The sequence below is a fragment of the Panulirus ornatus genome, chromosome 42 (genome assembly GCF_036320965.1).
Source record: "Panulirus ornatus isolate Po-2019 chromosome 42, ASM3632096v1, whole genome shotgun sequence".
NCBI lineage: Eukaryota > Metazoa > Arthropoda > Malacostraca > Decapoda > Palinuridae > Panulirus > Panulirus ornatus.
The window spans coordinates 22,223,133-22,248,132 of record NC_092265.1 but is presented as its reverse complement, the minus strand read 5'-3'; the positions used below and the strand labels follow the sequence as shown (position 1 = coordinate 22,248,132).

Sequence of the window (25,000 nt, the reverse complement as noted above, 5' to 3'; positions counted from 1 at the left end):
GAGAGAGAGAGAGAGAGAGAGAGAGAGAGAGAGAGAGAGAGAGAGAGAGAGAGAGAGAGAGACGCTTGTCGAACTGTTCGAAAAGAGATTACGGGTAGAGGCATAGGATATGTAAGAGGAGCATCAGGGGATGAAGGAATAATAGAGTCGTCCAAGGTGGAGTTAGAGGAGACACGGGAACCAAAGAGAGTTGCTTTGTCTGCGGGATCAACATCTATATAGCACCGTCAGAGCGGAAAAGTGAAGGAAAGGTAGAGCGACAGAAGTTGTTAGCGACGCCCTTAGCTAAAGACCAGAAAGACCTATCAGCGGACCCAGGGTCCTCGTAGCTTCTGAGATAGACCCAGGGTCCTCGGAGCTCTTAGACAGACCCAGGGTCGTCGTAGCTCCTGAGACAGACACCCAGTGTCATCGGAGCTCCTGAGACAGACACCCGGGGTCCTCGTAGCTCCTGAGACAGACCCAGGGTCCTCGTAGCTCCTGAGACAGACCCAGTGTCCTCGTATCTCCTGAGACAGACCCAGAGTCCCTGTATCCCCTGAGGCAAGTCCTCAAAACGGGATAAATAAAATTCATCATTCGTTCAATCATTGAGTTTGCTGCACCACCCTTGACCAGTTCTTCTGGACATGGTGGAAGACCCACGCAGCGACTGTCGCCCAAAACATGAAACCATCTGATGGAGAAAACGGACTGGGTAGGAGTGGGGAGAGAGAGAGAGAGAGAGAGAGAGAGAGAGAGAGAGAGAGAGAGAGAGAGAGAGAGAGAGAGAGAGAGAAGAGGGAGTCTTCAGTATCTGGCGTGCCTCCGCCGCCGCACTGAGGAGGGCCAAGGAAAGGACAAGAAATGCTCGCGCGTTTTGGTCCCTTTGTGATGCCAGCGATGTGAGTGAGGCGGAAATCGTGAGAGAAAACACGCGCTGTGAAAATGGGAAGTGTTTACCTTTTGTTAGGAAAGTCTGTCTTCATATTGTGACACACACACACACACACACACACACACACACACACACATATATATATACATATATATATATATATATATATATATATATATATATATATATATATATATATATATATATATATACACACATATATATATATATATTATCCTTGGGAACAGGGGAGGAAGAATACTTCCCACGTATTCCCTGCGTGTCGTGGAAGGCGACTAAAAGGGGAGGGAGCGGGGGGCTGAAAATCCTCCCTTCTCGTTTTTTAATTTTTCAAAAGAGGAACAGAGAAGGCGGCCAAGTGAGGATATATATATATATATATATATATATATATATATATATATATATATATATATATATATATATATATATATATATATATATATAGAGAGAGAGAGAGAGAGAGAGAGAGAGAGAGAGAGAGATAGTTGTATATTCCTTTGATGTCTGGGAGCTGGTGAGGGAAGGGTCCGTCATTTGGCTTCCGTGTATATGGCGACTCTGGGCAGCGCCTTGCTCTCCTCAAGTCCATTTCTGGCGAGGGTAAAGAGTCCCGGACTCTTGCCTCGCTCCCTTGAAGCTGCGTCCACAACTTTTGTTAACAAAAGACTTCATGAAACTTACACGAAAGAACAGACTGGTTTTTCTTCTTCCACGAGAAGGGAAAACATGGCGAGGAGTTCATGACGGGAAACCACAAGAAAGTCCACATCAGATTATATATATATATATATATATATATATATATATATATATATATATATATATATATATATATATATATATATATATGTGTGTGTGTGTGTGTGTGTGTGTGTGTGTGTGTGTGTGTGTTATTAAATCCTTGTTAACCAGGAACTGCTGTGGCTTCTGAACCAGTGGTTTGTGGTAGGAACGCCTTTTTTTAAAAACCTTTGGCAGCATAAGGATGGATCGTTACTGATGTTTGTATCTTTCCTCACACCGCTAAGCTTTAGGATTCTTCAACTCTGTCCTGTCTCTCGTCACAGCAACGACATGATCCTTTTCTAAATAGCACACGTACCACTGATGCTAAGAAAACATTATACGATAATTTCCACTCTTCTTCCTACTTTTCTCTCTTTCTTTTCTCTAATTCTTCTTTTTAGACCTCCTTTAAGACATGGACTTGGTAAGGACGTCTGTCCGTGACGGGAGGGAGGGTCGACCTGTCCGTGAACGGCATCCGGCCGTGAGGGAAGCCTTTGACATGGAAAAGGGAGAAATTTTATTCCGGTGCCAGGTAGGGTGGAGTGGTGTGTGTGTGTGTGTGTGGGATCGGGCCATCCACCCACCCCTCTCCAGCTGGTTTCAGGGTACACACCCTGAGGGTCTCTGACTCCCGTCCCTTCGTCAGGGGGTTCCTGATCCCCCACCACAACCCCCTGGGGTAGAGGAGGGGCGGGGGACTCCCGCCCCTTCACCAGGGGGTTCTGATCCCCCCACAACAACCCCCTCGGGGGTTAGTTCTGGCAGCGGTACCTCCCTGTGTGACCCACTGACTCAATGCTCTTCTGTCTCCGTGATCACCACGGTTAAGGACGACATCTGAGAACGACGGTACGACCCTTGAGCACGACGGTACGACCCTTGAGCACGAAGGTACGACCCTTGAGCACGACGGTACGACCCTTGAGCACGACGGTACGACCCTTGAGCACGACGGTACGACCCTTGAGCACGACTGTACGATCACTTGGTATGATACCTTATCCTCTGACTCGAATCCATGTCAGAGGCTTGACCATCCTGGCGAAGGGGTGTGTACCGTTAGACCATCCTGGCGAAGGGGTGTGTACCGTTAGACCATCTTGGCGAAGGGGTGTACCGTTAGACCATCCTGGCGAAGTGGTGTGTACCGTTAGACCATCCTGGCGAAGGGATGTACCGTTAGACCATCCTGGCGAAGGGGTGTACCGTTAGACCATCCTGGCGAAGGGATGTACCGTTAGACCATCCTGGCGAAGGGATGTACCGTTAGACCATCCTGGCGAAGAGGTATGTACCGCTGTTCTCAAAAGTGTTGAGGTGGACATGATATGATTTTCCCTCAACCTTACGTAACGGATGTGAAGACCATTAATGGTCCTCATATAGCCAGGTGTAGACCATTAATGGTCCTCATATAGCCAGATGTAGACCATTAATGGTCCTCATATAGCCAGGTGTAGACCATTAATGGTCCTCATATAGCCAGATGTAGACCATTAATGGTCCTCACATAGCCAGGTGTAGACCATTAATGGTCCTCATATAGCCAGGTGTAGACCATTAATGGTCCTCATATAGCCAGGTGTAGACCATTAAATGGCCGTTAAGCGGATAAATGAAGTCATTAACAGATTCAGTTACTCAGGAGGAAAAGGTGGACTGATACACACACACACATGCTGAAGTCGTGAGAGCAGTGTTTTCCCCTGTAGCTGAATTTCAGGGGTGGGTAGCTGGCAGGCGAGGGGGAAGGGGGGGGGGATCTCTACTTCAGCGTGTGCTGAACGTTAGCTTTTCCAAGTGGGGGGGGGGGGGAGAAGCTAGCGGTCAGCTATTTAGATCTCCAGCAATTTGTAGCTCTTTCGTGGTACCACCTTTGACCTGGGTACGCTTGAAGATGAATTTTTTCCCCTGAATTTCCTTTTTCCTTTTTTTTCCCCAGATTTTTTTTTCCTTTTATCTATTAATTTCACTTTTGCCTGATTTTTTTTTCCCTCCCGAGATTTTCTTTTTGCCTTAATTTTTTCCCCCTCGAAATTCGTTTTAATCATGAGGTTCATTTTTCACTTAATTTCGTTTTTGCATGAGAATTTTTACCTTGACTACCGGAATTTTTTTTTTTTTCCTTTTTGCCTCGAATTTTGAAAATACTGCATCAGCGTCGATATAGTTATCTTGAAAATCTACACGATGCGTTCCGATACCCGGATCTGCTTGCCGGATGTACGGAGACTTGTGCACCCCGCTGTTATCCACTGAAGCGTTACGTCTGAAAGCGCGCTCGGATGTGCCGCTTCAGCTGAAGTGCTCAACGTGGAGTTTTGATATGTTGTCAAGGACTATTGCTGCAATTCTCTGTGATTTTGATTGGCTTACAAGTGACATATATATATATATATATATATATATATATATATATATATATATATATATATGTGTGTGTGTGTGTGTGTGCGTGTGTGGGTGGGTGGGTTGGGCCATTCTTTCGTCTGTTTCCTTGTGCTACCTCGCTAACGCGGGAGACAGCGACAAAGTAGAATAAATAGATAGAAATGTATATATATATATATATATATATATATATATATATATATATATATATATATATATATATATATATATATATAATGCCGTCCAACAGCAAGGATTCGAACCCGGACCTTTTGCGTGGTGGATCGCAAACCGCTCGGCTACTATTCAAGGGTCGTACCGTCATGCTCAGAGGTCGCAACGTCGTGCTCAAGGATCGTACCATTATGCTCTAGGGTCGTGCCATCATACTCAAGGGTCGTGCTGTCGTGCTCAAGGGTCGTGCCGTCGTGCTCAAGGGTCGTGCTGTCGTGCTCAAGGGTCGTGCCGTCGTGCTCAAGGGTCGTGCCGTCGTGCTCAAGGGTCGTGCTGTCGTGCTCAAGGGTCGTGCCGTCGTGCTCAAGGGTCGTTCCATCATACTCAAGGGTCGTGCCGTCGTGCTCACGAAGCTAAGGACTGTTGTACTAATCAAGAAAAGAAGAATAGATAAAAACTGGCGAACAAAGTCTTGGGTCATGTGATGATGGAAGACTAATTAATGAGGTCATTTAAGATTTGATGAAAGACCTTGGAGAAGAAAAGAGAGTGAGAGAGAGACACTGGTGTGCAGTCCCTTTGTGAGGGCCCAAGAGTGTGATGTAGAAAGACTTACCGATCGACGTTCCATTAGAAAGGAAAAATGATGGACTACCCTGTAGCCTGGAGCCGTCCAAGACTTGACTGATGTGGGTCATGGGAAATGTGGATGGTTATGTTGAGGGTGATGCGACGTCATATAGACGAAAAGGATAGGCTGTGTTGTGGGGAGGGGGTCTGGGAGAGAGGGATAGGTTGTGTTGTGGGGAGGGTCAGGGAGAGAGGGATAGGCTGTGTTGTGGGGAGGGTCTGGGAGAGAGGGATAGGCTGTATTGTGGAGAGGGTCAGGGAGAGAGGGATAGGCTGTGTTGTGGAGAGGGTTTGGAAGAGAGGGATAGGCTGTGTTGTAGAGAGGGTCAGGGAGAGAGGGATAGGCTGCATTGTGGAGAGGGTCAGGGAGAGAGGGATAGGCTGTATTGTGGAGAGGGTCAGGGAGAGAGGGACAGGCTGCATTGTGGAGAGGGTCAGGGAGAGAGAGATAGGCTGTATTGTGGAGAGGGTCAGGGGGAGAGGGATAGGCTGTATTGTGGAGAGAGTCAGGGGGAGAGGGATAGGCTGTATATTGTGGAGAGGGTCAGGGAGAGAGGGACAGGCTGCATTGTGGAGAGGGCAGCCCACCACAGCCTGCCAAACCACAGTACCACAGTCTGCCACAATTCACCACCGCAGCTTGCCATAGCCAGCCACAGCTCACCACAGCCTGCCACAGCTCACCACCACAGCCTACCACACCTTTGCCACAGCCTGCCACATCTAGCCACCACAGTCCACCACAGCCTGCCACAAGTAGCCACCACAGCCTGCCACACACCACCACCGCTTGCCACAACTCAGTTCGCCGCAGGCCGCAACAGCTTCCCCTCCATCCCTCCAGCCAGCCACAGCCCTCGCACACCACCACCACACAGCCGGGCTCCAGCCAGCCACAGCCCTCGCACACCACCACCACCACCACACAGCCGGGCTCCAGCCAGCCACAGCCCTCGCACACCACCACCACCACCACACAGCCGGGCTCCAGCCAGCCACAGCCCTCGCACACCACCACCACCACCACACAGCCGGGCTCCAGCCAGCCACAGCCCTCGCACACCACCACCACCACCACACAGCCGGGCTCCAGCCAGCCACAGCCCTCGCACACCACCACCACCACCACACAGCCGGGCTCCAGCCAGCCACAGCCCTCGCACACCACCACCACCACCACACAGCCGGGCTCCAGCCAGCCACAGCCCTCGCACACCACCACCACCACCACACAGCCGGGCTCCAGCCAGCCACAGCCCTCGCACACCACCACCACCACCACACAGCCGGGCTCCAGCCAGCCACAGCCCTCGCACACCACCACCACCACCACACAGCCGGGCTCCAGCCAGCCACAGCCCTCGCACACCACCACCACCACACAGCCGGGCTCCAGCCAGCCACAGCCCTCGCACACCACCACCACCACAGCCGGGCTCCAGCCAGCCACAGCCCTCGCACACCACCTCCACCACACAGCCGGGCTCCAGCCAGCCACAGCCCTCGCACACCACCACCACCACAGCCGGGCTCCAGCCAGCCACAGCCCTCGCACACCACCACCACCACAGCCGGGCGGAGCCTATGAACAATTTCCCTGGAGCGGTATTACCAGCCGGGGGTCGCGTGCCAGCCTCGCCAATTGGTCGGATATTGGTCGTCAGCAGGGGGGAGGGGGGGGGGGGGCGAGGCTGTCAGCCCCCTCCAGCGTTGATGTCAGCTCTCCTGACAGCGTGGCTGCCGTGCCGTGCAGGCTGGTAGAATACAAGCCTTAACCCCTCCGGCTTGACGGTACGACCCTTTGAGCATGAATGTACAACCCTCTGAGCACGACGGTACGACCCTTTGAGCACGACGGTACGACCCTTTGAGCACGACGGTACGACCCTTTGAGCACGACGGTACGACCCTTTGAGCACGACAGTACGACTCTTTGAGCACGATGGTACGACCCTTAGAGCATGACTGTACGACCCTTTGAGCATGACTGTACGACCCTTTGAGCATGACAGTACGACCCTTAGAGCACGACAGTACGACCCTTTGAGCACGACGGGACGACCCTTTGGTGCGTCAGTACTGTTACTTAAGGATACGCGACGTCTCAGATTTGATCTGTCTGTGTCTGTCTGTCTGTCTACTCTGTGAACACAACACCTTAACCTTACCATTCTGGCAGAGTCTGGTTTTAAGTTAATAGGGAAATAAATAAAGGCAGACAGTATGAATTATGTACATGTGTATATATATATATATATATATATATATATATATATATATATATATATATATATATATATATATATATATATATTTATATATATATACATTGAGATGTATAGGTATGTATATTTGCGTGTGTGGACACGTATGTATATACATGTGTATGTGGGAGGGTTGGGCCATTCTTTCGTCTGTTTCCTTACGCTACCTCGCTAACGCAGGAGACAGCGACAAAGCAATATAAATAAATAAATAAATATATATATATATATATATATATATATATATATATATATATATATATATATATATATATATCGTCAGGCTAGTTCGTCAGCTCTGGTCATTATACTAACACGTCACTTCCCTCGAACACATATGAAGGATCCACCCATATTGAGCACGTACAAGGCTTTTCTTTGTCTGCAGGGCGGGTCGGGAGGCCACTCTGGCTTGGCTAAGGAGTATCGTGTACCCTGACCAGCCATGAGACACTGTTAACACGTATTGCTTCATGGAAGGAGAGAGAGTGTGTGTACACCACAGGTCAGGGAAAGGGATTGCATGAGCAAATGAGAGATGAAGTCGTCGACTTGAGAACCTGTGATGTTCAGCCCTTAATGTAAGTCTCTCACATCTCCATGTCTGAACCATTATAACGTATATGGTATAGGATGGTGTACGTGTGTGTGGCTGGCTGTACCTCTGTGGACGCATCCCCGTCTGTGACGAAGATGACACCCCTCTGTTCTATGACAGAGGCGGATCAATCACTGTCATCATGAATTAGGAAAATATAAAAAAGAAAAAAGAAAGGGAAAAAGCCTTTGCTGGTACGGTTGCACCTGGTGAAAGGCGTATTTACATATAAATTACATACATTTCATTGAAAGCATACATAATTAACACTCCGCTCTCAAGCACAACATAGGTTGGTATATATATGTATATATATATATATATATATATATATATATATATATATATATATATATATATATATATATATATGAATCCCTATTGGGGCGATCATAGCCTAGGTTAGCGTTCTCGACTACCTCGCAAAAGGTCTTGGGTTCGAATCCTGGCAGTTGGAGGGGAATATATATATATATATATATATATATATATATATATATATATATATATATATATATATATATATATATATGAACGTTTATAGCTTGACTTTACAACCCAGAGTCTGAACAACGATGTAGTGAATATACAAATGAGTTGAAAAGGTGTCAGTTTTACTTGTAATACAAAAGGATTATGGCACCAACAGTTGAAGTTCCAGCACCAGCAGTGGGATCGGGAGATGGTATCAATGCTGTGTTATTAGGGCCGCCTGGCTCTGGCAAAGGCACCCAGGCTCCAAGATTGAAGGAACGTTACTGTGTGTGTCACATAGCAACTGGTGATTTACTGAGAGCAGAGGTGGCATCTGGATGTGATCTTGGTAAAGAGTTGAAGGAATTCATGGATGCTGGGAAACTGGTGAGTGATGATTTAGTGGTAAACATGATAGAGCAAAATCTCAACAAGCCTTATTGCAAGAATGGTTTCATCCTCGATGGTTTTACTCGCACAGTCACTCAGGCTGAGAAGCTGGATGAATGTTAGAGATACGGAAACAGAAGCTAGACTCAGTGATTGAATTTGGCATCGAAGATGATCTTCTGGTTCGACGCATCACTGGAAGACTCTTTCACTCAGCCTCTGGTCGATCTTACCATGAGGAGTTTTATCCTCCCAAAGCTCCTATGACTGATGATATTACTGGAGAACCTCTCATTAAGAGGTCAGATGATAATCCTGAAACACTGATACGAGGATTAGGAGCATATCACAAGCAGACAGCTCCTCTTGTGAGTTATTATGCAAAGAAAGGCCTTCAGCACCGGATAGATGCCTCCCGCCCTGCAGCTGAAGTTTTCAGTACCATCAACACAGTCTTTGAAAATGCTAAGAGTAAGGACATAGTGATGTTTCTGTAAGGACTAGATATCATTATATATTCTTTCTCCCCTATCTCCAGGGGGGGCCAAGTAAGGATATTCCCTCTAAGGCACAGTCCTCTGTTCTTAACGCTACCTCGGTAATGCGGGAAATGTTCGAATATGTATGAAAAGAAAAGAAAAATTGTATATATATATATATATATATATATATATATATATATATATATATATATATTTTTTTTTTTTTTTTTTTTTTTTTTTCATACTATTCGCCATTTCCCGCGATAGCGAGGTAGCGTTAAGAACAGAGGACTGGGCCTTTGAGGGAATATCCTCACCTGGCATATATATATATATATATATATATATATATATATATATATATATATATATATATATGCTTACATACATATTGATATGTATGTATGTATGGAGATGCCACCAAGAGGGGAATTACCGTGGAGGTTGATAGCTTAATTGGTAATTAAGGTCCCCAAATGAAGAGCTCTAGGTCGGCCTTCCTGGCGTTGGTAATACCCGGGTGGCACGTGAAATGTGGCAGCTAATTATTCCCCCTCCTGATACAGCCGCTCATAAGACTCAAAATACGCCAGGACTCAGAATACGCCAGGTCTCATAAGACTCAGAATACTCCAGGACTCAGAGTCCGCCAGGACTCATAAGACTCAGAATACGCCAGGACCCAGAATCCGCCAGGACTCATAAGGCTCAGAATACGCCAGGACTCATAAGACTCAGAATACGCCAGGACCCAGAATCCGCCAGGACTCATAAGGCTCAGAATACGCCAGGACTCATAAGACTCAGAATACGCCAGGACCCAGAATCCGCCAGGACTCATAAGGCTCAGAATACGCCAGGACCCATAAGACTCAGAATACGCCAGGACCCAGAATCCGCCAGGACTTATAAGGCTCATAATACGCCAGGACCCATAAGACTCAGAATATGCCGGGACTCATACGACTCAGAATACGCCGGGACTCATATGACTCAGTATACGCCAGGGATCACCAGGTACTCAGAATACGCCAGGGCTCATAAGACTCAGAATACCCCAGGAATCACCAGGTTCTCAGACAACGTCCGGGACTCACAAAGCTCATAATACATCAGGTCAAATTAGAGAGGGTTTTAAGAATTGTTATTGTGTAATGCATTACAGGCCAATACATGTGTTTGTCTCACATTTTGCAGTCAACACATCTGTTCTCCCCCCACCCACCCACCCCTCACATCTTGCAGTCAACACAAGTCTCCCCATTACGGTACGACCCTGCAGCACGACGGTACGACCCTGGAGCACGACGGTACGACCCTGTAGCACGACGGTACGACTCTGGAGCACGACGGTACGACCTTGTAGCACGACGGTACGACCTTGGAGCACGACGGTATGACCCTGTAGCAAGACGGAGCGACCCTGGAGCACGACGGTACGACCCTGGAGCACGACGGTACGACCCTGGAGCACGACGGTACGACCCTTGAGCACGACGGTACGACCCCGGAGCACGACGGTACGACCATTGGAATGATGACCTGGGGTTTGACCTGAATTATCAGGTCAAAGGCCAGGTTATCATGCTCAAGGATCGTGTCAGTGGGCTGAGTAGATCGTACCGTCATGCTCAAGGGATCGTACTGTCATGCTCAAGGGATCGTACCGTTATGCTCAAGGGATCGTACCGTCACGCCCAAGGATTGTACCGTCATGCCCAAGGATCGTACCGTCATGCCCAAGGATCGTACCGTCATGCCCAGGGACCGTACCGTATTAGTCACGGGATCGTACCGTCATGCCCAAGGATCGTACCTTCATGCTCAAGGATCGTACCGTCATGCCCAGGAACCGTACTGTTATAGTCAGTGGATCGTACCGTCATGCCCAGGGATCGTACCGTCATGCCCAGGGACCGTACCGTTATAGTCAGGGGATCGTAACATCATGCCTAAGGATCGTACCGTCGTGCCCAGGAACCGTACCGTTATAGTCAGGGGATCGTACCGTCGTGGCCAGGGATCGTACCGTTATAGTCAGGGGATCGTACCTCGCCTCACCCCCGCAGTCGGTAGCCGTGCTTGACACGGTACAGCCTTGCTGTACCGGCTGGGCCCGCCATCGGTGCGCGCGCCCAAAACAAAGCTATCAGTTGACCGAACGCCTCACCACAGCGAACATAACTGCCAGCGTCCTTATCTAGTTTACACCACTTGCTCCCACCCAACACCCACCCCTCGGCTGCGCTCAATGGGAACACACACACACACACACACACACACACACACACAGAGGCGTCCACCGCATAGGAATTCAGAGGAATTCCGTCCATTATGCTGCTTGATTTGAAGATGGGGCGAGACAAGCGTATTCATTTACTAATACGATTATACAAGAATAAATGTAATTAAGGGTTAATTTCCAAAGGTAATCTATTAACGCACCTCGGGCATGAAATTAATTACAGTTGATAACATTCATACTTGAAAAAAAATAATTTGCTCCGAATGATTTATACAAAAATTTACATTTTTTTTTCTGTTAGAATGTGTCATCAGCAGTAGTCGTTTGATTATCAAATTATTTAATTTTCATTATTCTAAGACCTCACTCTGGTCCAGGGTATTCTGGGTTGGCATGATGAAGTGTAGATAGAGGATTCTGTGTGAGACTTCGGAGAGCAGGTCAGTGTGTGGAGGAGGAGGTCCAGGTCAACTTCCAACCTTAATATGTCGAGGTCAAGTTACCTTCAGGTACATCTGGGGAAGAAGGGTGGGGTAGTGGGTCCTCCTTCGTCAGTAGTGTTCGATCCTTAGACCCTGGATAAGGAGAAGGTGTTCTTCACCATCACAACACTGTCACTATCCTGTTAGACCGGCCTTTTTTTTCACCATCACAGCCACCATCACCATCACCACCATCACCATCGCCACTATCACCTCACTACCACCAGCGCCACCACCGTCAGGATCAGCAGGAGACTAAGGGCTCCTGACGCCACTCAGAGGACGGATGTCCTGGTGATCTGTCACCCTCTCCACTGCCGAGCCAGATGAGGAACTGACAGGTCCTCCCTGCCTCAGGTCCTCCTTGCCTCAGGTCCTCCCTGCGTCAGGTTATCCCTGCCTCAGGTCCTCCTTGCGTCGGGTCAGCCCTGCGTCAGGTCCACCCCTACGTCAGGTCCTCCCTGCACCAGGTCCTTCTTACGTCGGGTCATCGCTGCCTCAGGTCCTCCCTGCACCAGGTCCTCCCTACGTCAGGTCCTCCCTGTCTCAGGTCCTCCCTGCACCAGGTCCTCCCTACGTCGGGTCCTCCCTGCCTCAGGTGCTGCAGGAGCCAGTGATGCCTCCTCCCAGGACCCGCCTTTAGCGCTCCCGTCTCACGTGTATGGCACGTCCTCCGGCCCTAAGCTGCCATAATCCCTTCCCCTCCCTTCGCTCTCTCTCTTCTCTCTCTCTCTCTCTCTCTCTCTCTCTCTCTCTCTCTCTCTCTCTCTCTCTCTCTCTCTCGCCTTTTTTCTTTGTAGTCCCTGACTTTTTTTAGTCTCTCCCGCTTCGTCTGACGCTGCCCTTGGTGTCACTGAACCCTCCCTCCCTCCTCCGCCCTGACTCTCTCTCTCTCTCTCTCTCTCTCTCTCTCTCTCTCTCTCTCTCTCTCTCTCTCTCTCTCTTCCCTCGTGGACTCTCGCCACCACTTCTCCTCACCCGCGTCGTCTTCCAGAGCCAGGTCACCGCCTCGCCCACAGCTTTATACCGGTGGACGTGCAGGTCGTCCACCACCCCAGCAGCAGCGTCGGGAGGAAGGTCGCTGGAGGGCGGTGGACGTGCAGGCCGTCCACCACCCCAGCAGCAGCGTCGGGAGGAAGGTCGCTGGAGGGCGGTGGACGTGCAGGCCGTCCACCACCCCAGCAGCAGCGTCGGGAGGAAGGTCGCTGGAGGGCGGTGGACGTGCAGGCCGTCCACCACCCCAGCAGCAGCGTCGGGAGGAAGGTCGCTGGAGGGCGGTGGACGTGCAGGTCGTCCACCACCCCAGCAGCAGTGTCGGGAGGAAGGTCGCTGGGGGGTGGTGGACGTGCAGGTCGTCCACCACCCCAGCAGCAGTGTCGGGAGGAAGGTCGCTGGGGGGTGGTGGACGTGCAGGTCGTCCACCACCCCAGCAGCAGTGTCGGGAGGAAGGTCGCTGGGGGGTGGTGGACGTGCAGGTCGTCCACCACCCCAGCAGCAGCGTCGGGAGGAAGGTCGCTGGGGGGCGGTGGACGTGCAGGTCGTCCACCACCCCAGCAGCAGTGTCGGGAGGAAGGTCGCTGGGGGGTGGTGGACGTGCAGGCCGTCCACCACCCCAGCAGCAGTGTCGGGAGGAAGGTCGCTGGGGGGTGGTGGACGTGCAGGCCGTCCACCACCCCAGCAGCAGCGTCGGGAGGAAGGTCGCTGGGAGGTGGTGGACGTGCAGGTCGTCCACCACCCCAGCAGCAGCGTCGGGAGGAAGGTCGCTGGTGGGTGGTGAACGTGCAGGCCGTCCACCACCCCAGCAGCAGCGTCGGGAGGAAGGTCGCTGGGAGGTGGTGAACGTGCAGGCCGTCCACCACCCCAGCAGCAGCGTCGGGAGGAAGGTCGCTGGATGTAGAGCGAGTGTAGGAGGGAGGAGCAAGAGGAGGAGGAGGAGGCAGGAGAGGTCGTCGTTGCGCTGAGGAGACCAAGCGAGTCAACGCCCTCGCTCCCCTTGCAACACACACCTGGAGTCTTCGTGGAACCTGACGCCTCGCTGTACACCTCCATCTCTTTATAACTCTATCTACACTTCTTGAGGCAGCCGCTCAGTGACGCCCCTTAGGGTACGCCTCCACAATAAGAACTCGGTGGGTTCTTTTTTTGACCACGACATCAGATGCCGAATCAAAACTCAGCTCTCCGTTTTCAGTCAGACCTTTGAACTCCTTTGGCCTGCTCCAGCGAGGGTTCGAGTTCCGTAAGAGGGACAGAGATTCCTCTTCATTTCTTTGCTGTATTACACATTTCGTCCGTACGATCCTTGTGGACTGTATGATGACTTTTAAGCCTCTGGTCTGTATGATAAGACGGTGAAGTGCAAACTGTGTGATGGGTCATAACCCGAGATCCAACGCTTAGGTGTCACAGTTTTGACACATGTGACCAGGGGGTCACCATCTTCGCGGGGGGGGGGGTCGATTTCTCCGTTGGTCTCCATCGATGACCGTTGTCCGTCTGTTATCCGTCCGTTGTTCGTGTTATCCGTCCGTTGTCCGTCCATTGTCCGTCCGTTTTCGTCTGTTATCCGTCCGTTGTCCGTCCGTTATACGTCCGTTGTCCGTCCATTATCCGTCCGTTTTCCGTCCATTGTCCGTTGTTCGTCCTTTATCCGTCGTTGTCCGTCCGTTGTTTTGGGCTCACACCACCCGGGCTTGGTGAAGGTGAGCATTTGACCTGACCCGTGAGCGCCCAGGTCAAACGCCTGAAACTAGATTTACTTTTTTTTTTGCAATGGTCTATCGGCCTCAGATGAAGTGAGAGGCGCAGGATACCTAACTCTAGCTATTGCTCATAACTTCAAGACAACACCACCTCCGGCTATGGAACTTCATACAGACGGTTCTGCTATTTCACCTGAACAATATCTCTCCATATTCTCACTCCCAGTCACCGTCCTGCAATATAGACAACACAGGAGCTCCCCTGGAACACCCTTCTAGTCCCTCACAGCAACAGCGAGCTTTCTAGCAGCGTCGAAAAACTACAGCGTTCAACACCGAAGGCGCAGGAGAGGCGCGGGTTGAAAGCCGATAGCCAGAACGCGCCCGAGGCCGGCTTGTAAACACGGCTGTTGTGGGATCAGAACCCAAAGCTGGGCCGCTCGTGCCATAACGCCCCGAGTGGCATCAGATCCCACCTTTAGGATCTGGTTGTCTTTTCCGGGTGAAGAGGGAGGGGGAGGAGCTCAGCCGCGAGAGAGGGGTAGGGTGTTAGGCCAGGTCTGGGCTTGAGAGAGTGGTGCGTCAGAGAAGGGGGACGTGTGTTAACGCGCAGCACCCATGTTGGTGCTCACCCCTGGGGGACGAGGGTCGTGGGTCGTCGCTATACCGCAGCCCCATCATAAGGGTCGTATTAAGTCTGAGAGTCAGACCCAATCAAGATGGGGACCTCGGCGCCTCGCCAGACCCCCATCACCCTCTCACCTGCCAGACCCCATCACCCTCACCTGCCAGACCCTATCACCCTTACCTGCCAGACCCCGTCACCCTCACCTGCCAGACCCGGTCACCCTCACCTGCCAGACCCCATCACCCTCACCTGCCAGACCCCATCACCCTCACCTGCCAGACCCCATCACCCTCATCTGCCAGACCCCATCACCCTCACCTGCCAGACCCTATCACCCTCATCTACCAGAGCCTATCACCCTCACCTGCCAGACCCCATCACCCTCACCTACCAGAACCCATCACCCTCACCTGCCAGACCCCGTCACCCTCACCTGCCAGACCCCTCCACAGTCAGCCATACCCTGGCCTCCTCCCACCCTCCTCAGCGCAGACCAGACCTCCAGAGACCACGGGGTAATCAGATCTTGGGGGAGGGACTGGCCCGCCTCTACCATTGTCCACGGCAAGAAAGAGGAAGAATTGGGTGGACGTGGCCCTCCAGTACATTGATTTCCTGATCTGTCTTTGTATTACTTTATCTGTCCATTTATCTATCTATTTTCTATGTATTTCTCTCTCTCTCTCTCTCTCTCTCTCTCTCTCTCTCTCTCTCTCTCTCTCTCTCTCTCTCTCTCTCTCTCTCCAAGTGCACTTGGGAACTTATTGTGTTTCATTTCCCTATGGTCTCATAGGAATATATATATATATATATATATATATATATATATATATATATATATATATATATATATATATATAATAGATTTTGGGCCTTGTACAGTCATTCATATGCAGTTCCCTCTCATTGTTCCAGCATGTGTTGGCATCCTGACACAACTGAGTGTAGCCAACCCTTTTTTCACCCTGGAACTGTTCTCTATAAACTCTTTTCACTCTCTCTCTCCTGTGTGAGGAGGGGGACATATACGTGTATACCTGACTCTGATAATATCTTTTTCTCTCCTCTCACAGGTAAGGTCCGCCGGGCATAGGGGGCGTCACATCACCCAGGTATGCTGTACGCTAGTTCTGCCTTCCCTCCCATGTAATCTTGGCTATAGGACCGAAACGTCATCAATCATGTCTTCTGTTTTCATCATCTAATTTTGACAAACTTCGAGTAGATTATCTAGACACAAAGACTCAGCCATGAGAGAACGAACCCCCTACCAGCATCTCTCGTCCACAACGCGGCGCCCCGAATTTGTTGTTGACATCATAGCGAACACAGATGCGTACCTTCGCTGGGAGGAATGGTCGCTGGCTGGGAGGCGGACGTCTGGCAAGTGCTTCGCTCGTCCCTCGAGTGTCTCTCCTAAAAGGCTGTGGTGGTCACGGCCGGCCCCCCCTTGGGCCATCGAGGGAGGATCATTCCTGTGTGCTGGCGTCCTTGTCGTCTGGGATTTGGTCTTAACACGCACGAGTGAGAGACACGATTTTGGTATTAGTGGGAGCAAGCAGACCCCTTGGGGGGGGAGAGAGAGAGAGAGAGAGAGAGAGAGAGAGAGAGAGAGAGAGAGAGAGAGAGAGAGAGAGAGAGAGAGAGAGAGGAGGATTCGGGAGGATGGAGTGAAGGAGGTTATGTAGAATTGGGCTCATGACATTCAAGCGGCGCGCATTGGAAAGAATGAATTAGAACAATGTGGTATATGGGGGTCAACGTGCTTTCAGTGGATTAGACTAGGGAATATGAAGTGATCAGGGTAAATCTTGAACTAATCCGTGAGGCTTATCTATGGATGGTAGGTTCTGGCTTTGGTACACTGTACATGACAATTAAAGATTGGATGTGTGCACATGGGGCCAATTTTTTTCCGTTTGTTCCTGACGCTACATGGCTGAAAAGGGAAAGGCATTTGTATGTTATGGGGATACAGTTTGATGCCCTTGTTGATGTTTTCTTAACCTTGTGTAAGTATACGATGTCTTAATCCTGTGCGCATACACACACACACACACACACACACACACACACACACACACACGTACACACACATATCCCTGGTCTAAGCCAGGTCCCCATTTATCGACCAGCCCTAAGGGGAGGATGAACACCTGGGATGAGCGAACCACAGCGCCCAGGACTCGGATCCATGCGACCCTGGGCAATAAGCCCGTGCCGACCCGTGGTCAATAACGCTAAACCAATACACCACGGAAGCCCGTGTGTGACTACCATTGGTTTGTTGCTGGGAGAGTTTTACGCTCGCGTTGCCCCGTCTTTTGACTTTGCATGTGTGTGTGTGTGTGTGTGTGTGTGTGTGTGTGTGTGTGTGGGATAGGTACAGCTAGTGAACTTTAACGGGGTCATGGTAGAGAGTGGCCGTACGTGGCCGAAGGGGTAGACATGAGCTGGAACTTCGTGTTAAAGTTGTATATGCATGAAGTGTCTGGCAGTATTGATCATGGACTCATCCATGAGGCATGTGGGGCAGCCAGGACTCATCCATGAGGTATGTGGCGCCGCCAGGACTCATCCACTCATCCATGAGATATGTCGGGCAGCCAGGACTCATCCACTCATCCATGAGGTATGTGGGGCAGCCAGGACTCATCCACTCATCCATGAGGTATGTGGGGCAGCCAGGACTGATCAGGACTCATCCATGAGGTATGTAGGGCAGCCAGCACAGATCACCACTCATCCATGAGGTGTATGTGTGTGTGTGTGTGTGTGTGTGTGTGTGTGTGTGTGTGTGTGTGTGTGTGTGTGTGTGTGTAGGGGGTGGGGGTGGGGGGGTCCCAGTATTGATCAGCACTCACCCATCCCTTTTAAAGACATCACCTACTGGTAGCATACACCCATTCACCACCGCCCGAGGTATGGCAAACCCTAGTATGGCAACCCTAGGTATGACAGCCCTAGGTCTGACACTCGTATGGCAACCCTAGGTATGATAACCCCTAGTATGGCAAACCCTAGGTATGACAACCCTAGGTATGGCAATTCTAGTATGGCAACTCTAGGCATGATAACCCCTAGTATGGCAAACCCTAGGTATGACAGCCCTAGGTATGACAACCCTAGTATGGCAAACCCTAGTATGGCAACCCTAGGTATGACAGCCCTAGGTCTGACACTCGAATGGCAACCCTAGGTATGACAGCCGTAGGTCTGACACTCGTATGGCAACCCTAGGTATGATAACCCCTAGTATGGCAAACCCTAGGTATGACAACCCTAGGTATGACAACCCTAGTATGGCAAACCCTAGTATGGCAACCCTAGGTATGACAGCCCTAGGTCTGACACTCGAATGGCAACCCTAGGTATGACAGCCGTAGGTCTGACACTCGTATGGCAACCCTAGGTATGATAACCCCTAGTATGGCAAACCCTAGGTATGACAACCCTAGGTATGACAACCCTAGTACGGCAACTCTAGGCATGGCAAACCCTAGGTATGACAACCCTAGTATGGCAACTCTAGGCATGACAACCCTAGTATGGCAACTCTAGGCATGGCAAACCCTAGTATGGCAAACCCTAGTATGACAACCCTAGGTATGGCAAACCTAGGTATGACAGCCCTAGGTATGACAAACCCTAGTATAGCAACCCTAGGTATGGCAACCCTAGGTATGGCAACGGGTCAGGTTGGTGGAGCATTCTTGTGGTTGGAGCAGTCAAGGGAAGCGTCGCTGGTCAACAGACTCAGAGGATAGATCGGGTACAAGAGTAGGGCATTCGAATAACATGACGACTCTCGGCTGTTGAAGTAAGTGCACTTATACTTTACAGCCGCAGTCGGCTTAAAATGCAGTGGCTGGCTTGACACACAAGCGTCATGCATCGTGAAAAAAGATGAATAGAAAAAAAAAATAGGTATAAAAAGTCTAGTCTCGAAATTTTCATCCCAGTATGAGAGAGGACAATGGTTTTGTTTGGCTGTGTTTGGAATTACTGGCCATGAACGTATGGGGCGGGCGTTAGAGAGGCTGGTGGAGGGAGAGGTGGCAGGAAGGGTGGGGAGTGTTGGAGGGAAGCACGTCTCTGGCGTTGGTGATGGCGAAGGGAAGAGGGAGGAAGGTGTGTGTGTGTGTGTGTGTGCTGGCATCCACCTACAGACAGGGAAGGGAGGAAGCCATTGTAGTGCCCTGGTAATGGATACAACCTTTTATCTCGCCCTCCGCTTCAGCCATTGGATGGTAGATCTGTTGTGCTCTCCATGACAGGAGCTGAAACTCCCGTTGTCCTGGAACCAATGACTCGCTGGATGGTTCTACATTACTGAAGGAGGGACATGGGTTCCAGTCGTCTGTGTGGATGAGTCTTACTGAAGGAGGGACATGGGTTCCAGTCGTCTGTGTGGATGAGTCTTACTGAAGGAGGGACGAGGGTTCCAGGTATTGGATGAGGCTTACTGAAGGAGGGACGAGGGTTCCAGTCGTCTGTGTGGGTGAGTCTTACTGAAGGAGGGACGTGGGTTCCAGTCGTCTGTGTGGATGAGTCTTACTGAAGGAGGGACGAGGGTTCCAGTCGTCTGTTTGGATGAGGCTTACTGAAGGAGGGACGTGGGTTCCAGTCGTCTGTGTGGGTGAGTCTTACTGAAGGAGGGACGAGGGTTCCAGTCGTCTGTGTGGGTGAGTCTTACTGAAGGAGGGACGAGGGTTCCAGTCGTCTGTTTGGATGAGGCTTACTGAAGGAGGGACGTGGGTTCCAGTCGTCTGTGTGGGAGGCTTACTGAAGGAGGGACGAGGGTTCCAGTCGTCTGTGTGGATGAGTCTTACTGAAGGAGGGACGAGGGTTCCAGTCGTCTGTGTGGATGAGGCTCCGACGCCACCGTGGGGTTGTCCCGACGCCACCGTCGGGTTGTCCCGACGCCACCGTGGGGTTGTCCCGATGCCACCGTGAGGTTGTCCATCTCTGCTCCAGCAGTCGGCATGGACGGTGTGCCGCCATGCCATCCGACCCGACACCAAGAAAGAGCGGAGCGTGTGTATTGACCGACTCAGCGGGTTTACAAGTTTTTATCTGCATTGATTTTTTTTCTTTCCCTCTCCAACTTTAAAAGTTTTATACTGAACAGGAATGATTGCGGGGGGAAGATCTCCCGAGTCGAAGAAAAAAAAAATCCACACAACTTAAATGAGGTTTATAATTGGTACGATGATAGGAGGAGAGGCGCTAAATGCAGTCATCACCCATCGGCCCCCCATCACCTTAATTTGGCCCAGTTAGTCTTAGCTTTTTTTCTATTTTCCTATTTCTATCATTTTGCTATTTGGATGGACTAGATCTGGTTCCCTGGGAGCAAATCTTTGACCCCGAGGTCATGCCGTTAGGGGTCTCCTTCAGGAAAAGACCTTTGAGCCGAAGTCACATCTAAGGGTCTTCTGGGAGAGGCCTTTGACCCTGAGGTCTAGTCGTCATGGTCTACCTCAGGGGACCTTAAGGCCCCCGAGGTGTCGTCTGCAGTGTCTCCAGGAAGAGAGGTATGAGCCGAAATCTCGTTTTCAGGGTCCCCTTGAAAGAGACCTTTTAGCTGAGGTCTCTTCGTCACGGTCTCTTAGCCAAGGTATACGGAAGAGACGCCTGGAGTCCAGGACCAGGCATGACAAGGTTTTATAACTGGGGGTCTGCGAGTCGGGATAGCTGTGGTCTTCGTCTCCAAGTTGGGTTACGTAGCTGTGGTCTTCTTGGGTTACGTAGCTGTGGTCTTCTTGGGTTACGTAGCTATGGTCATCTTGGGTTACGTAGCTGTGGTCTTCTTGGGTTACATAGCTGTGGTCTTCTTGGGTTACGTAGCTGTGGTCTTCTTGGGTTACGTAGCTGTGGTCTTCTTGGGTTACGTAGCTGTGGTCTTCAAGGTGGGGTTGCCTGAAGTGGTCTCCAGCTGGGGTTACCTAGCTGCTGGTGCCTCGAAGGTGAGGTTATCAAGCTGGTGGTGCCTTCTTCTTCTTCTTCTTCCTCCTCATCCTCCTCCTCCTCCTCTTCTTCTTCTTCCTCTTCTTCCTATTCATACTCATTGCCATCCGGGTCAGCATCGTCCTTATAACAACATTTCATCAATTCCTATCGCTCGAAACACACAGACACACACACACACACACACACACACACACACACACACACACACACACACACACACACACACACATACACACACACACACACACACACACAGCGATGCAGAGTTGCAATATGTTTGAGCAATAAATGTATAGTTTATTACCGCAGTGTGCTATGTGTTGCGTGTTGGAGACTGTTGTGTGTCGTGTGCTGGAGAGTGTTGTGTATCGAGTGTTGGAGAGTGTTGTGTGTTGGAGAGTGTTGCGTGCGTCGTGTGTTGGAGAGTGTTTGAAGGTATAAAAGTTTTTGAAGGGTGGAGCAACAGCAGTTTTGGAAAGTTTTAGTTAGTGGTGGTTTGAACGGAAAGCCCGTGGAGGGCTAGAGTGTGTTATGGGTGCGTTGGAAAGTACTAAGAGTGCGTTGAGAGGCGCAGGTTATTGGTGGACTGTGTGGGAGAGTGGTGAGGTCGGCCAGAGAATGGTAGAGTGCGTTTTACAGGGAGCAGTGTACAGTGGGTGGGTTGTTGGTGGTCAGGAGGGTGGAAAGGTACAGTGGGTGGGCTGTGGGTGGTAAGGAATGTTGTAGAGGTACAGTGGGTGGGTTGTGAGTGGGCAGTGGGGGGTGAAGGTACAATGGGTGGTTTGTGAGTGGGCAGTGGGGGGTGAAGGTACAATGGGTGGTTTGTGAGTGGGCAGGGGGGGGGTGAAGGTACAATGGGTGGGTTGTGGGTGGTCAAGAGGGGTGTAGAGGAACAGTGGGTGGGTTGTGTGTGGTAAGGAGGGGTGTAGAGGTACAGTGGGTGGGTTGTGGATGGCAGGGATGGTTGTGGAGATACAGTGGGTGGGTTGTGGATGGGAGAGAGGGTTGTGGAGATACAGTGGGTGGCCAGGGGTGGTCTAGCTCTTAAGGTACAGCGGGCGGGCCACAAGTCAAAGAACGCAGCCCCTCTGGACCTCGACGGGAGACGATGTCTCCAACTGACACACACACACACACACACACACACACACACACACACACACACACACACACACACACACACACACACACACACATACACACACACATACACACATAGAGACTATGCAACAGGTAAGGTGGAGGGGAGAGGGACAAGAAGGTAGGGAGGGAGAGAAGGAGGGAGGGATAAGGAGAGGGGGAGGGAAGAGAGAGAGAGGGGGCGGAGGGAAGAGGGAAGGAGGGAGGGAGGAGACCAACACACACACACACACACACACACACACACACACACACACACACACACACACACTGTTTATTGATCTGCGTTTCATATTCTTAGCTGGTGATTGTGTCGGAGTCGTGGCCTGGCCTGCATCCCAGAGCATGGCTGCTGTTGTGAATTCCTCTTTTCCTTCTGTTCCATCAGCCAGGCGTTACACCTATACTGTACAGCCTTCTAACTGGCTGGAGATGACAGTGTAGCGATCTGTCAAATGCTCGTATGGGTTCTATGCGAGGGTAATGCTGAACTGCAACCCAAGGGACGAGGGATCTCCTGGAAGTGATGGTGGCGAGTGTGGTGCATTACCTTCATCCCAGACTGTCGGATGAGGCTTGGGTGGTATTGGAGACGGTCGGGAGGGTTAACGTCTTGACAGTCTCGCGATAGATATTGCAACATGCCCTTTTCTGCCACAATTTTAACCCCTGCTTGCGTGGTAGATAAGGAGCAAGACCGAGCGAGGGAAACAAAGCTGATTTTACGAAGGATGAAGATCGCGAAGATGGTCTTGAGTTCAGGCGAAGGGAGTGCAAATGCCTCGAGTCTACTAAGAATGTAGAGACGATGGCTGGAGGATTTGATGATTGTACCGACATGTTCCTTCCAGCTTAGACAGTCGTCGAAAATGACACTTTTAGAAGCTTGGTGGACTGTACATCCTGGTGGTGGGGAGGGCTGCTGGGGTCGTGGCAAGCAGTCGGAGGCTGGGCACAGGGCAAGGCAAGGGTGGGGTATGGTTGATGGTGACGTGGTTACAGTTGGTCTGGTTCTGGAGGCTGGCTCTTTAGCGTGTTCTAGACGGCGACTTTGTCTTGGGCGAACTTCTGCCAACGTTTACATTAATGGTAGAATGTTCGACGTACTTCCAGCGAAGTGACGCGTCCATGTGAGTATCATTCTGGAGGAGGAGGGAAGGTAAGGGGTCCCTCCTGTGGGACGACAGAGTGAGGGACTGGAAGGTAGACAATGGCCCTCCATCAGAAGCGCAGAGTCTGGAAAGCTATGGAACGAGAACTTCTTCATACCCCAAGGCTGATGGCCGGGCTGATGATTGTGTTGTGGTTGACTGGACGAGAAGCTTCGGTGGAGTCAAAGTAGGTTAGAGGCACAGAGGTCTCGCCTCCCTCTAGGCAGAGAGAGAGAGAGAGAGAGAGAGAGAGAGAGAGAGAGAGAGAGAGAGAGAGAGAGAGAGAGAGAGAGAGAGAAGAGAGAATGGAGGCTGCTGACGAGGCAGTGGGTGGTGGAGGAGGTCTTCATATCACCAAACTGATGATGTTTCGTGGATCTTGCAGTGTCTTGGTGGCCCGAACTGAACACACAACCCGCCACTGGGTAGGGCCCTAACCCCTCTCAGTCTCCACAGTTCTCCTAGGCAGAAGTTCTAACATCTCCTACCCTGCAGGTCTCCTAGGCAGAGGCCCTACCTTTTCCTACCCTGCAGGGCTCCTATACAGGGACCCTAGCATCTTTCACCCCCTCAACAGATCTAGGCAGAGGCCCTACCATCTCCTACCCTGCAGGTCTCCTAGGCAGAGGCCATACCATCTCCTACCCTGCAGGTCTCCTAGGCAGAGGCCATACCATCTCCTACCCTGCAGGTCTCCTAGGCAGAGGCCCTACTATCTCCCACCCTGCAAGTCTCCCGTGCAGGACGAATAACCTTCCATCCCTATATATTTTTGTCTTCCCTTCTGCCGCTGTAGTAGCCTCAGGGCGTCTTCCTCCCACTACTACTGCTCCTGCCTCCTCAGCAGTCCCCATGTTTACCACCTTAGCCTCAAGCCCCGTCGCCCCCTACCTACCCTACCCACTCCATGTGTTTTTTCCCACCCACTGCTGCACTTCCATCTTGGACTAGACCGCTAGCGTTGCTCATTGCACTATCTTGCTCTGGGTCCCGGGTACTGCTTCTCGCTTCTGTACACTATCTTTATCTTCCTCTCCATTCGCACTATCTCTTTCATATTTGTCCTTCCCGCTTGCCAGTAGATCTACACTATATCTTCCTCTCCTTTCGCACTATCCCTTTCTTATTTGCCCTACACTATCTTTATCTTCCTTTCCTTTCGCACTATCTCTTTCTTATTTGCCCTACACTATCTTTATCTTCCTTTCCTTTCGCACTATCTCTTTCTTATTTGCCCTACACTATCTTTATCTTCCTCTCCATTCGCACTATCTCTTTCTTATTTGCCCTACACTATCTTTATCTTCCTCTCCATTCGCACTATCTCTTTCTTATTTCTCCTCCTCGCCTGCAAGGAGATCTAAGATAATATCTGATTACCTTAGAGTAATTCATAAAGATTGTGTAATCAATAATTACCTTGGTGTCATGTGTAATGATTATGATTTTGTAGTCACTAATTCTCTAGCTCTTATCTTTATTGATCTAATTACTCTGGCGTCAGCTTAAATTATATCCTTCACTTATCTCTAATTACCCTAATGCACTGTCTGATAATACCTGTGAGATTTCAAATTATCCTTTTT

General features: G+C 50.6%; 2 protein-coding genes across 4 annotated transcripts in view; both read left to right on the top strand.

Annotated features, from left to right (window-relative positions):
- LOC139761965 (uncharacterized) overlaps positions 1–25,000 on the top strand; it is a 247,630-nt gene that overhangs the window by 73,963 nt on the left and 148,667 nt on the right. The window lies entirely within an intron of this gene.
- Positions 8,350–9,108, top strand: LOC139762052 (adenylate kinase-like). Its single transcript, XM_071686820.1, is given in 2 exon segments — positions 8,350–8,726; positions 8,729–9,108. Coding segments are annotated over 2 exon segments (723 nt in total). The 5' UTR covers positions 8,350–8,383.